Here is a 13,257-nt window from a genome sequence, read left to right as displayed (position 1 = left end):
GCAGAGAGAAAGGGGGAAGCAGGCTCCCCGCTGAGCAGAGAGCCTGATGTGGGGCTCGATCCCAGGACGTTGAGATCATGACCCGAGCCGAAGGCAGTGGCTTTAACCCACTGAGCCACCCAGGCGCCCCCCTACATTTTTTTTTAAAGATTTTATTTATTTCTTAGAATGTGCGTGCGAGTCTGTGGGGATGGAGGAGAGAGAGGAGCGTAAGCAGGCTCCAGGACCAGGGCAGAGCTGGCCTGGGGGCTTGATCTCAAGACCCCAAGATCACAATCTGAGCTGAAACCAAGAGCAAGACGCTTAGGAGACGGCGCTGCCCAGGCGCCCCGCCAGTTGTGTTTGTAAAAGATACTGTAAGACTGAAGCATCACCTGGTAGCGAACTGCTCAAACCATCGATTTGTGAAAAGCAGTGAATCACTGTTCCTCACATGTCCTATGTTTATATTGACACCTTGTGGAAACCAAGAAAAAATTTTAGAATCTACCCACTGTTGTTAAACAGGAAAGCCGTTACGTTTTTCAGCTGTGCCACTACTCGCACTGTCTCCTCTGCCTTTTAGTTCTTTGCTTCTTCAGAAGACAGGCGTCACCGGCTGAACCACACTCCCTGCGGGTACGGGGACAGGACACGGAGGCCACCCGAGGATGAGCACAAAGCTGCGAGGGCACCTCAGATGGAGCGCTCCTCCCCAAACACTGCTCTCTCCGTGGGCCACAGAGAATTACCTGAGAGCATTTACTGGACAGGGTTTCTTCTCAGAATGCAGAGAGCTGGAGAAAGTATCATTCCCACCCTTTGACAAACACAGCAATGCGAAGCAGGACAAACCACAAGTTCATGACTTTGCACGAATCTGTCAAAGAGCTGGGATCCCTGGGCAAGCAATGAGTCTGAAAACTAAGGACGGACAGGGAGACCGGGAAGTCCTTCCTTGGCTGGGGCAGACGCAGCCATATACCCAGATACTGCTAAGAATTTAGCTAAAATAGCTAATGAGCTGGAAGAGGCGGAGTGAGGGCTGGCGAGGGAGTGCAGGGTCCCTGGGGGCCGCAGAAGAGGATGAGTTCACCTTGTCTTGTAGGCCCTTCTTCAAGGACCCCCCCAGATGCTCACATAAAAAACTGGTGAGAGCCCTAAGAAAGCGACCTTCATGCAGGCTGGGCAAGGAGACCAGCTAGAGCTAGAGCACGGCAGGCAACCCGGCCCAGACCCTTTTCTCCAAGGATTGAAAGCCTTAATCTGCAGGGTACAGTCGAGGGAGAGGAAGGCAAGGAGCAACGGCAGCCTTAGGGCACTGGGGAACATCAATGCAGATAAAGCCACTCCACCCTGGCGGTGGGGCAGGTGCAGTGGGAGGCCACACTCGCGCTCAGGGACGCAGTGGCTGCCCAAGACTGAGGCTTACCCAGACCAACTGAGAAGGCCGGGTCCACCGTCTTTCCCCTCCCTAGCAGCCTAGAAACACTGAAGGACAAGCAGGAGTGGAATATAGCTGAGAGAACCGTGAGAGCGTGAAGACAGACCCTCTCTGAGGTACCACAAACCTTCCTTAGGAAAACCCTAACACTAAAGTGGAGGAGACATTCAGAAACACCCTCCGCAGACCGGCCCCACACTAGGCACAGGCACCGCCTGAGCAACCTGAAGGCTGCAGACGTGAAAAGTTAACCACAGCGACACAAAGGCTCAACCACAGCTCAGCTCCAGACTAGAAAAACAAACTCAAGCCCCATACCAAAAGCCTAGCATGGGACAGGTGTAAGAGCTTTCCAGGCACAGTTAAAATTATTTCCCTCAGGCTGAGATGTCCAGTTTCCCATAACTAGGAGATGTAGAAACGTAAGGAAACAACACACACCAAGAGACAAAGAATCAACAGAAGCAGACTCAGATATGACATGGAGCTATCCGATAGGTGATTTAAAATGACACTGATTAATACACTAAAAGGCTCAATGGAAAATGTGGACGGTGTGCAAGATCAGAATGGTCACTTCAGCAGAGATGGAACCTACAGCAAAAACCCAATGGGAATACCAGAAATGAGGAACAGAGCAAACAGAGATCAAGAATGCTTTTTGACAAGTTCAACTGCAAATGACACAAAATCAAGAACCAATGCACTTGAAGACAGGCTAGCACAGGTAAAACTGGCACCACAGAAACAGAAAACGGAACACAAGAAATAAAAATACCCGTGAAGGAAGGAGAAATCACAACATACCCAAAAACATCTTGTTCGAACTGCTGGGGAGTGGGAGGAAAACCTTGAAAGCAGCTGAAGGAAAACCGGCACATTAAATCCCTACGACCTGGGTGGCTCAGTTGGTTAAGCGGCTGCCTTCGGCTCAGGTCATGTTCCCAGGGTCCTGGGATTGAGCCAGGCATCAGGCTCCCTGCTCATCGGAAAGCCTGCTTCTTCCTCTCCCTCTGCCTGCTGCTCTGCCTACCTGTACTCTCTATCTCTGTGTCAAATAAAAAACCTTTAAAACAAACAAACAAATACCTAAGAACAAAGGTAAGAATCAGAGCGGGCTTCCTGTCAGAGAACACGCAAACCAGAAGGCAAGGGAGGTACATCCTTATGAAAGTGTGTCAACCAAGACCTCTATACCCTCTCCCAAAGCTGAAGGAAGAATAGACTTTCTCAGACAATCAAAATGGAAGAATTCTTTGTTGGTCAATGTTAAAGGAAGTTCTTCATGCAGAAAGGACACCAGACAGAAAATGTATCTATACCAAGAAGAGCACTAGAAATGGAATAAATGAAGGTAAAATAAATTCATATAAAAATAAATTGGTCTATTTTTAATTGGTCTTAAAAGGTAACTAACGCAGAAAGAGCAGTAGTGTATTGTGCGTCTGTGGCATATGTAAAAGCGAAATGAACGGTAACACCACTGATGAGAGGGAGGAACTGGGAGTGACTGAAGGTCTTCATACAACATGTAGTGCCTCAGAATATCATGGGAAAGTGGTCTCTGATTAAAGCTGTGAACCTAAACCCTAGGGCAAACATCAAAACATTTAAAAAATAGTATAAATAAGAAATCAAGAGTGAAATCAAATGCAATCATAGAAAATGTTCAATTAACTCAAGAAGACAGAAAAAAACAGCTAGCTAGCAAGACGCCAGATTTTAACTAACTATATGACACCACCTTAAACGTGAATGGTCTTGAACACACCGGTTACGAGTTTGGATTAAAAAAAGCAAGACCCAGTTGAATGTCATTTATAAGAATCTTTTACTAAAAATGGCATAGTTAAGGTTAAAAGAAAAGAAGACATTGACCAAAAGAAAGTTGAGTAGCTGTATTAAGATAAAAAGCAGCTATCACATGATAAGGGGGTCGATTCTCCACGACAAAGCAATCCTCAGTGTGTGCATCTAAATGTGTCCACATCAGGCGCCTGGTGGCTCAGTGGGTTAAGCCTCTGCCTTCGGCTCAGGTCATGATCTCAGGGTCCTGGGATCAAGCCCCGCATGGGGCTCTCTGCTCAGCAGGGAGCCTGCTTCCTCCTCTCTCTCTGCCTGCCTGTCTACTTGTGATCTCTGTCAAATAAATAAAATCTTAAAAAAAAAATAAAATAAAAAATAAATGTGTCCGCATCAATACAGAGGAAACAAAACCGACAGAACTGAAAAGAAAAATAGATGAACCCACAGCTGTAGCTGGAGAATTCCACCCTCTCTTAGTAATCAATAAAACAAGCAGAAACTCAGTAAGAACACAGAAGACCTGAATACTATAAACCAATTTAATTGACATGTCCATTGTCTCTATCCCAGACAACAGGATACCCGTATGTTTCAAGTGCACATGGAAAGACAAACCATATTCTAGGCCATAATACAAACGTACACCAAAAAGAGATATCATATGAAGTTAGGTATGGTCTCCGTGCACAATGGAATTACTAGTAATCCATAATAAAGATTACCTGGAGAGTCCCACTATTTAGAAACTAAGTGGCAGGCTTCTAAATAACACAGGGGTCAAAGAGGAAGTTTCAGGGGATATAAAAAATTAATATTAAACTGAAAGAAGAAAATACAGCTGTGAGATGTAGCAAAAGCAGAGTGAAATTTATAGTAAAATGCTTATATTAAAAAAGAGAAAGGGTCTCAAGTCAATAATCTAAGCTTCCACTTTAAGAAACCAGAAAAAGAGCAAATTAAACCCATAATAAGCAGAAAGAAAGGTATACAGAGAAATGTGTAAATCAGCGACAGTGGAAATAGAAAAACCATGGGGAATAAAATCAATCGAATAAGTCAGTTCTTTAAAAAGATCAATAAAATTGATGAACTCCTAATCAGACTAAAAGAAAAAAAAAAGAACACAAAAGCTGGCATTATCAGGAATGAAAAGAGGGCTATCACTACAAACACCTTAAGACATTAACAGGATAATACAGAATACTGTGAACCTATTGATCTGACAACAGCTAAAATAGACTTTTATTCCTCAAGAAGAAAAAGTCAACATGAACAGTACCTTACCTACGAAAAGAAGTAAAAATCATTCTGAAACACTTTCAATAAAGCCAACTCTAGGTTAAGATAATTCCACTAGTAAATTCTAACAAAAGTTTAGGGAAGAAACAATAACTCTATACGTCTAAAAACTAGAAGAGGAAACACCTGCAAATTGATTAATAAGGCCAGCACTGCTCCAGTCCCGAAAGCAGACAAAACCACTATAAGACCAGAACTATGACCACACTACAGGAGAGAACCATCCTCACAAACACACATAAAATCCTCAACACAGTATGAGCACACGGAATCCCAGCGATACCCAAGAATGACACATACCAACAAAGTGGGGTTTATCTCAGGAAGGCAAAGCTGGTTTAACATTCAAAAAAACCGAATGAGCTCCAGGATACCAAGAGACTAAAGAAGGAAAACCATGTGGTCATTTCAATGTGTGTATCAATAAACGTCTGACAAAAATTTCATGTCCATTCGTGAAAAAAACTAGGAATAGAAGGGAACATTTTCAACTCGATAAAGAGCAGCTACAAAAACCCACAGCTGATGCTACACTTACCGGTAAAAGACACCAAGCTTTCTCCTTGAGATTTAAGGAACTGGGGCGGAGCAGGGGCTGACCACAGAGAGGCAGCAAGAGGGAATTTTTGGACTGATGGAACTGTTCTGTGTCATAGCTTTGGCAGGAGACACTTGTCTGTATATGTCTGTCAAAGCCTGAAGGACTATATAGCACCAAAAGTAAATTTGTAAATGAAATTTGTAAACGAAAACAAATACAAAGCACCTGAAGATTATAAATTGATAAAATACACATCAAATAACTGATAACAACGTATATGTACAGTGATTTTTTTTTCCTATTTTCCAAATTTTGTAATATGGCCAGACTGTACTTGTATTTTAAAAAAAGAAAGACGTATTATTTGTATTACCTTCCTGGCCTAGTACTTACTACTGGAGTTTCAAGTTAAATTAATAAGGCCAACATAATGACTCTGGCAGAACACCAGAAATGTACAAGCTGATACAGGTGTAGGAGAACATTTTTTGCAGAGATGCTCCCACTTTTCTCCTCACTAGGTTCTTGGGCTTTGCAGAGACTTCGATTCTCTGTCCTCTCCTTGCTATTAGCACATTTGGGGCTCAGGATCAAAACTGTAGTCTTACCTCCCACTAAAAACAACAGAGAGTTACTAGAAACAGCAGGCTCTTCATTGCAGGGTCAGTCATCTCTCTCAGGGAAAGCATTATAACCAGTAGGATATTTACTCTTAGGAAGCAAGATCTGCTTCTCCAGTTCCAGTATGTAGTAGGGCACATGGAGAGGAGTCTCATCTAATTCACCAAGTCAGGAAAAGCACCACTTCAAATCCCTGATCACCCACATAAAAGACAAGAATGAATACAACCTATCTTTTCATTCGGTCAGTAGAGATTACTTCCTTTTTACAGGTAAGGTTCTGGAAAAGAAATTTCCACAAATGACCACTGCACTTACCTTGTTTTCTTCTTAGTTGAAGACAGCAGCTTGATGGACTGAAGGAGAAGGAATGACAGCCGGGATTCAAATATGCTGAGGAGCTTGATCACTTCTTCTCGATTAAGACTCGGAGAGGAATCAGCAGCTGGAGTGGACTCATCGCTCTTAGGCTGAAAACGACAAGAAGTTACTTTACCTAAGCCGCCCGAGAGTGACCGCTTCATGGTAAAATGAAGGGACCACAATTCAATTCACTCTGAACTTTTTAACCAAAAACAAAACAAAAAGGAAACTCCAGGTCATTTGTATCTCTCCAGGCACAGCCTGTTGGTGGCAGTCGCTCTCCCGCCTGAGAGATCACTCTGACAGACTAAAACCTGTGAAAAATGTCTCACACCTAACAGGCACTTAGAAGAAACTAACCCCGAATGGAAATCTCCTGCTTTGCAACACTGCACAGTAAAGGAGCAAGATGGAAATGGGCAGACTATAGGGCTGGGCAAATCAGGGCCGGATAAAGAAACAGGCTGGGGGACCATGGGGGCCTCCGGGAAGCTTTCAGCAACAGCAGAAGGCAGCCTGAATGCTGGAATGCCAGGCAAACCGGAACTGCTTTCCAAGGAGCTTCAGCCCATTAAAGGTTCAACTGCTCCCCTGCAGTTCAGGAGAGATTATGCAACTCCTTCTTTCTTAAAAACAAACAGAAGAATAAAAAAGAACAAAAGAAGCAAAAGGAAAACACAACAGAGACATTATGCTACTGGGGTCTTACTAAGCTCCATGTGGTTAAAGAAAAAAATTTTTAATACAGAACATATAGTCCAACTTAAAGAGTTTAATAATTCCACCAAGAAAATACAACAGATCCCTGTTAATGATTAATGGAAAACACACATGTATGAATGTCTGTATATACACATAAACCCATGATATGAAGAACACACACATATACCCCAAATGCTCACTATATATGTTCACCACTTAGCTTAAGACACACAAAAAACAAATAAATATTTTCTCCATTTACCTGGTCAAATTCCTCTACAAGCTCCTTTCTGATAAGCTGGAATGCATGCTTAGTTCTCACCATTATGTCAAGAGCCCCAGATAGTGTTTTTAATTTTCCAACATTGCTATTCTGACCTAAAGTGTTAAAAACACAAAAATGATCATTCATTTATTTATTTAAGATTTATTTATTTGACAGAGAGAGAGGCAGTGACAGCAGGAACACAAGCAGAGGGAGTGGGAGAGGGAGAAGCAGCCTTCCTGCCGAGCAGGGAGCCTGATGCAGGGCTTGATCCCAGAACCCTGGGATCATGACCTGAGCCAAAGGCAGATGCTTAATGACTGAGCCCCTCAGACACCCCAAAAATGATCATTCCTTTCAATATAAATCTAGAAACCCATCCAGTGTCAATGTATTAATGAAAACGGACTTTCAAATCCTCTAACAGTTGCTCATGAGAATCTAAACAAATCCAACTCTCAGTAATCATCCCCGTATGAAAATATTAAGTCTAGACAAAACAATAAACAACTGTCTCCCCGCGTCACCACTTAGCTCTGTCAGGGTGAGAACACAACTGCCTGACAGAGAACTTGAGCGTTAGGTCAAAGAAACCAGCTAGGACAAGTCTGGTCCAAAGGTCCCCAAATGTTTACATTGCTTTTCTCAGGTATTCAATTTTTAAACATTCTTTTAGAAGGAAAATTAACCATACTTGTCAGCTTAGCAAATTTGTTTCCAGGATCTGTTTTTATGAAAATGATACCTGCTTTCTTGAAGGAATTCAAACATGGCAGCAAATTTAAAAGATGCAAATGAACAAAGGTCACCCAAACCCACCCCCAGACAGAGCTACTATTAATTCTGCCATCTAGTATTCACTGGCAAAAAGTTAAAAATACTTTCAGTAAAAAGTCTGTGTGTGTGCGTGTGTGTGCGCGCGCGCGTGTGTGTGTGTGCGTTTATTTTTCTTGAGAGAGGTTGGGGGAGGAAAGGACAGGAGGAGAGGGAGAGAAAGTCTCAAGCAAACTTCACGCTGAGTGGAGACTGACATGGTGCTCGATCTCATGACCTTGAGTCACAACCTCAGCTGAAATCAAGAGTCTGATGTTTAACTGACGGTGCCACCCGGGCACCCCAGTAAAAAGTGTTTTTAAAAAACTGTTCTGAATAGGTAATACGTTCTCAAAATGTATAAAGTCTGAATGAGAAAACAGTGAAGGCCTTCCTCCTGGGCCCCCAGGTGCCATCCCCAAGGCAGCAATATCACTTTCTGGTGTATCCTTCTGGGATCCTCTACTGAAAGTCATCTACCAGGGTAGATACTAAATTTATTTTAATTTTATACAAGCACACAACTGAAAATAAAATCAAATGAACAGATGTACTTCAAAGAAATATTTCTTGTTTCTTTACCACACGAGAGCTATTTCTCCAAAGACCCCTCCTACAGAAGGGGAGTAGGTGGGCAGGAGCGACAGAACTCGGGAAGACACATTCAGTGTGGAGCAGCAACTCCTCCCCCTGCTGTGGGCTTTCCCCCCCCCACCCCACTCCCTCCCCACCGGCTCATCCACCTGCCTCCTGCCTTTCCCTTCCCTTCCCACTTAGCTCTACCTTGCTCGGGGTCTAAGTTCTAGTTCCGTAATCCATGGCTGCCAGTGTGCACCTTCGGTTTACAGGACTCCAATGGGACCACTGCTTCTCCCTTCCTGTGCTGTTCATGATCATGTTGTCACAGCTCTAATGCTCTCAACTGACTTACCACATTTTTTATCCCAAGAGAGCATGGGATATATTTCAATATTTCTACGAAGATAAGTTGGTCAAAGAACATAACCAAATCCATTTCCTAAACTTTAAAAAGTTTAGAGACTTCTCCTGGCCCCTACCCAAAGCCGTTAACTATGGGCATATTAAAAAGAAAATGACATTTTTACTTTCAAGAGAGACCCCCAGGTCTGTCTCATTCAAAGAGGATCCAACAAAAGTCAATGCACACAGATCTGTGAAAGGAAAAAGTTAGGACTCACTGGTCATCTGGAATTCTGCAAACGCCACTCTTTCTAACTGCACTCGAAGCAGCTCACAGGGAGCGTCTCTGAGAAGCTGAAAGAGCTTAACGGCTTTGCTGTAGTGAAGGTCCGCCAGCACCCGGTGCTGCTTCCTCAGATGCTCGTCACCAACCTGCAGTCAAAAATCAAGACCAATCTTAACGCCTGGGCTTCACAGTAACTACTTACCACGTCTCTGACTAGATCACTAAAGGTTACTTAGTGTCGTTATTTTTTAGGGATCTTACAATTTTATTACTATCTTCTTTCTTTCTGTATTACAGTTTCTTACAGTCAGGTGTTTAATGCGCTTTTGGTTAATTTTTGTACATGAGGCGCTGCAGGAGTCCAACTCCACTGCCCTGCCCGGGACATCCAGCTGTCCCGGCACTGCCTGCTGAAAAGACAACTCTGTCCCCATTGTATTGCCTTGGAATGCTAAAGCTTGCTTTTGCCTTGGGGCTAGGCTATTAGGCCATCTGGGCAAGCCTGAATCTTGGCTAGGAACTCCTGGGGCAAGGGGAAGAGTGTCCAGGGCCAGCTTAAAGTAGAAAGAAATCCTCTCCGATTAAGCTGCATCTCAAAGGATGACAGTGTCAGGGTAAGGGCACCAGGAGAAGGCCCATACCCAGGGGACTGCAAAATAAGCTGCCTTGGTCCTGAGCTAAGAAAAGGGAAACAGCAACACAAACAAGAAAACATCTCTGAGAAACTTCACACTCAAGATTCCTTGGCAGTAGCCAGGCAACCCCCCTGGAGGATGGCGCCTCCAACCTGGGCCTCTGTTTATCCTCAGAAACACACACCTGGGTGCCAGGCCTCACGCACAAAGCTGTTCACAGCACTGTTTCCCACAGCCTCACAGTAAACAACCCCAAAGTCCGGGAATCGCAAAATGGATAAATAAACTGTGATATATTAAATGAATACTAATGAACTAAGAAAATGCACCAACCAGGAATCTCAAAAACACCGTGTGTGTGAAAGGCAATAAACCACAGAATACGTACAGTATGATTTCTCCTACAGAGCTCCCTGCCAGGCCGAATGCATACGTGGTAAATCAGAAAAGGTACGGACATCCTGGAAAACCCAGGACACAGGTATTCTGGGTGGAGGGACAGGCACACAGAGGATGTCTGATTTCACAACATAATACCGATCACAGTAGACAAGATATGCAGCACAGGTGAGAGAGCAAAAACCACCTCCGCGGCTAGTTTTTCTAAATCAGCGAACAGATTAGATGACATTTACATAGATAGTAAAATGTAAGAGAAACACCCAGAACACTGTTAAATGGACCTGGCACTGAACTTCAGCTGGAATGGCAATACCTGATTTCTCAGACAACTGTGGTACATGGACGCCAGCCTGTGATGGATGGTCGCGGCTCGATACTGGCAGAGAGGCTGTCGAGCAGACACGGAGTCCACGTCACAGTACTTCAGGGACTTCATCATAGCCTCACTGACTTCTTTCTCGATCTGGTTTTTTTTGTTTTTTTTTTTTTTAAGGGAAAGAAGAAGAAAATGACAAAACCATAATCTTAAATAAAAATATTTAAATACTGCTTGTTACAGAAAATATGCTCAATATCTATGAAGGCATAAATGAAGCTGAAGACTTCTTCTAGAGCCCCGCAAGTATTACTACCTGCTCCTGAGCTTTCCTAGACAATGGGGCATAATCTTGCTGTAGCGTTGCCATCGTGAAGTAAGTTGTGGACAATTCCCAGTTCACTGAATCCCAGACAGCCGGGTGGATGTCTCGTGTTCCCAGGGACCTCAGGGCTTTCAAATAGTAATCGACAGCCTGTGAGGGAGGGAAAAATCCAGGTCGGGCTCAGTCTAAATCTATGCCAACAACACATGAAAATAAAACATACTTTAAAATCACCCAGATGTTAATCTGATGTGGGAACAATTTACAGAAGGACAGTGCTGGAAGGAAAGGAAAAAACCGTATCAACGAAACTAGTTCAGGGAGGCGAGCCGCTTCAAGTGGGCTGTGGGCCCTGCCTCATTTCCACAGCGGGTCCCGCCCCAGCCTCAGCGCTTTCTGACTCATGCTCATGCACAAGGATGCATTTCCTTCCTTTGGTTTTTTTCCTTTCTGAATGAGAATGTGTTTATATAACTAGTAAGTCAGAAGAAACTAATTTGATGAGCCCAAGGATAAAATACTGCTGGATCTGACTATAAAAAGCAGCAACCCCTTCCACCCTCTACCAGCCCCAGCCTCAAGGGCATGGTCATTTTATTTAAGCAAATAAATCACATTTAACTCCATCACCTAAGCAATAATTTCTGCATTTCTTGTGCACATCACCTACTTCTGCTGTATGTATCTATAAACGTAAAAAAACTATTAATAGGTCAATTTTATTTTAAAATCTCCATGCATGGGGTGCCTGGGGGGTGCATCTGCCTCTCGGTTTCAGCTCGGGTCGTCTTAGCGTCGTGAGATGAAGCCCTGCGTCTGGCTCTGTACTCAGCGGTAGTCTGCTTGTGTCGCGCTCTCCCTCTCGCTCTGCTTCCTCCTCCCACACTCACACTCCAATAATTAAATAAATAAATCTTAAAAAAAAAAACAAAAAAACCCTCCCATGCCACAAACAGTCTTCACTAGTGCTCACCTAACTGTGAAGTATTTGTTAAAGGAGAGCTCTTGGGCTGCGTGTGTGGCTCAGTCGGTTCAGCATCTGACTCTTGGTTTCGGCTCTGACCATAATCTCAGGTTCCTGAGATTTCATGGTGCAGAGCCCATTGGGCTCTCCACACTGCACGGAGTCTGCTTGCCTTCTTCCTCCTCCCTGCCCCTCTGCACCCCCCTCAAATAAATATTTAAAAAAAAAAAGAAAAGAGAACTCTTGCTCCTTACACCATCTCTAACACTGGATGTTACCACTTGCCAAAATACCTGGCAATTAAACAGACAAAAGAAACTCAATTTCTAATTTAAATTTTAATTTCATAAAAGTTTAGAATTTTAAATTTCTTACATATTAACTACCCTTTTTGAAATGTGTATGAGATTTTTGTTCAAGATCTGCCCCTTAATGAGCACTGGGTATTACATAAGACTGATGAATCACAGACCTGTACCTCTGAAACCGATAATACATTATATATTAATTTAAAAAAATTTTTATGAATATATTTTTTTCACTAAAAAATATATATATTTTATATATTCTAAACTCTTTTCTATTGGGGCAATTTATTTTAATTATTTTATTTCATTTATTTTTAAAGTAAGCACTACACACAAACGTGGGGCTTGAACTACAACCCCAAAATCAAGAGTCATGCGCTCTGGCATCTGAGCCAGCCAGACACCCCCCTCTTCAACAGATCTTAATGCTTCTTTATATACGACCTCTGATCTGTCCTTTGTTATCAATATTTTCACTATTTTCGATATTTCAATATTTTCAATATTTTCGGCGTTTGCTTTTCAATTTTGCTTTCTGTTGTGCATTTGGAAATCATTATTTCTACACATTTAAATGTGTCCAAGGTTACTCTGTGATCCCTGCCTGTGGTGTGGTGCTGGGAAAGGCCTGTCCCGTCTCATCACATGAAGCTCCTCCTCCACTTTCCCAGTTCCCTTTCTCCACGTCAGCCTTTAATCCACCGGTCTTCTCTGCTTAGGCCAACACACCTCACTGGATAATCATCTTTCCAATGCGCCCCCTCTAACGCTAAATTCTCGCATTCTCGGGCCAGTCTCTAAGGGTTCTCTCTGTCTCCTCCTAGGCCATCACTACAGTTCTAGTTAGTTTTGTAATATTTTCAGGGAGCAATGGCAAAAGTGAATGACAAGAGGTATAAATGGATGGGGTCCGACATGCAAGCGTGTTACCTTATTGTAATACAAGCCTTCTTCTGGTGAGAACTCCCGCTTAAATTCATCGCCGGCACCACAGTGCGCCTGCGCGCAAATCCGCATGAGCCTTCCCGTGTTACACAACAGAAGAGCAGCGTTTGTGGCATCATCGATTGACTCAAAGTTGTGAATTCCTTTTTCAAAACAAGAAAAGCTTTTTTTCCACAACTGCTGCTCTGCAGGAGACACACTTTTGCTCACTGCACAAGAGAAGAGAAAGAAAACCACATGTCAGCAGACATCCATGTCAATCCCCCATGCGTCCCAGGCAAGGACAAGGGCAGCAGGACAGGGACAGGACAGCTGAGGAACC

At 43.4% G+C, this 13,257-nt stretch overlaps 1 protein-coding gene across 4 annotated transcripts in view; it reads right to left on the bottom strand.

Annotated features, from left to right (window-relative positions):
- EDRF1 (erythroid differentiation regulatory factor 1) overlaps window positions 1–13,257 on the bottom strand; it is a 46,271-nt gene that overhangs the window by 8,273 nt on the left and 24,741 nt on the right. For all 4 annotated transcript variants that reach the window (XM_046026948.1, XM_046026946.1, XM_046026949.1 and 1 more), the window contains 6 exons: window positions 12,921–13,144; window positions 10,710–10,868; window positions 10,391–10,540; window positions 9,033–9,186; window positions 7,018–7,133; window positions 6,009–6,160 (listed from right to left, as the gene is read on the bottom strand). In XM_046026948.1, the coding sequence (XP_045882904.1) occupies window positions 6,009–6,160; window positions 7,018–7,133; window positions 9,033–9,186; window positions 10,391–10,540; window positions 10,710–10,868; window positions 12,921–13,144 (955 nt within the window). The remainder of the gene's footprint in view (window positions 1–6,008; window positions 6,161–7,017; window positions 7,134–9,032; window positions 9,187–10,390; window positions 10,541–10,709; window positions 10,869–12,920; window positions 13,145–13,257) is intronic.

Source organism: Meles meles, chromosome 13 (assembly GCF_922984935.1).
Source record: "Meles meles chromosome 13, mMelMel3.1 paternal haplotype, whole genome shotgun sequence".
Taxonomy (NCBI): Eukaryota; Metazoa; Chordata; class Mammalia; order Carnivora; family Mustelidae; genus Meles; species Meles meles.
This window is presented reverse-complemented; position numbering and strand designations above follow the sequence as displayed.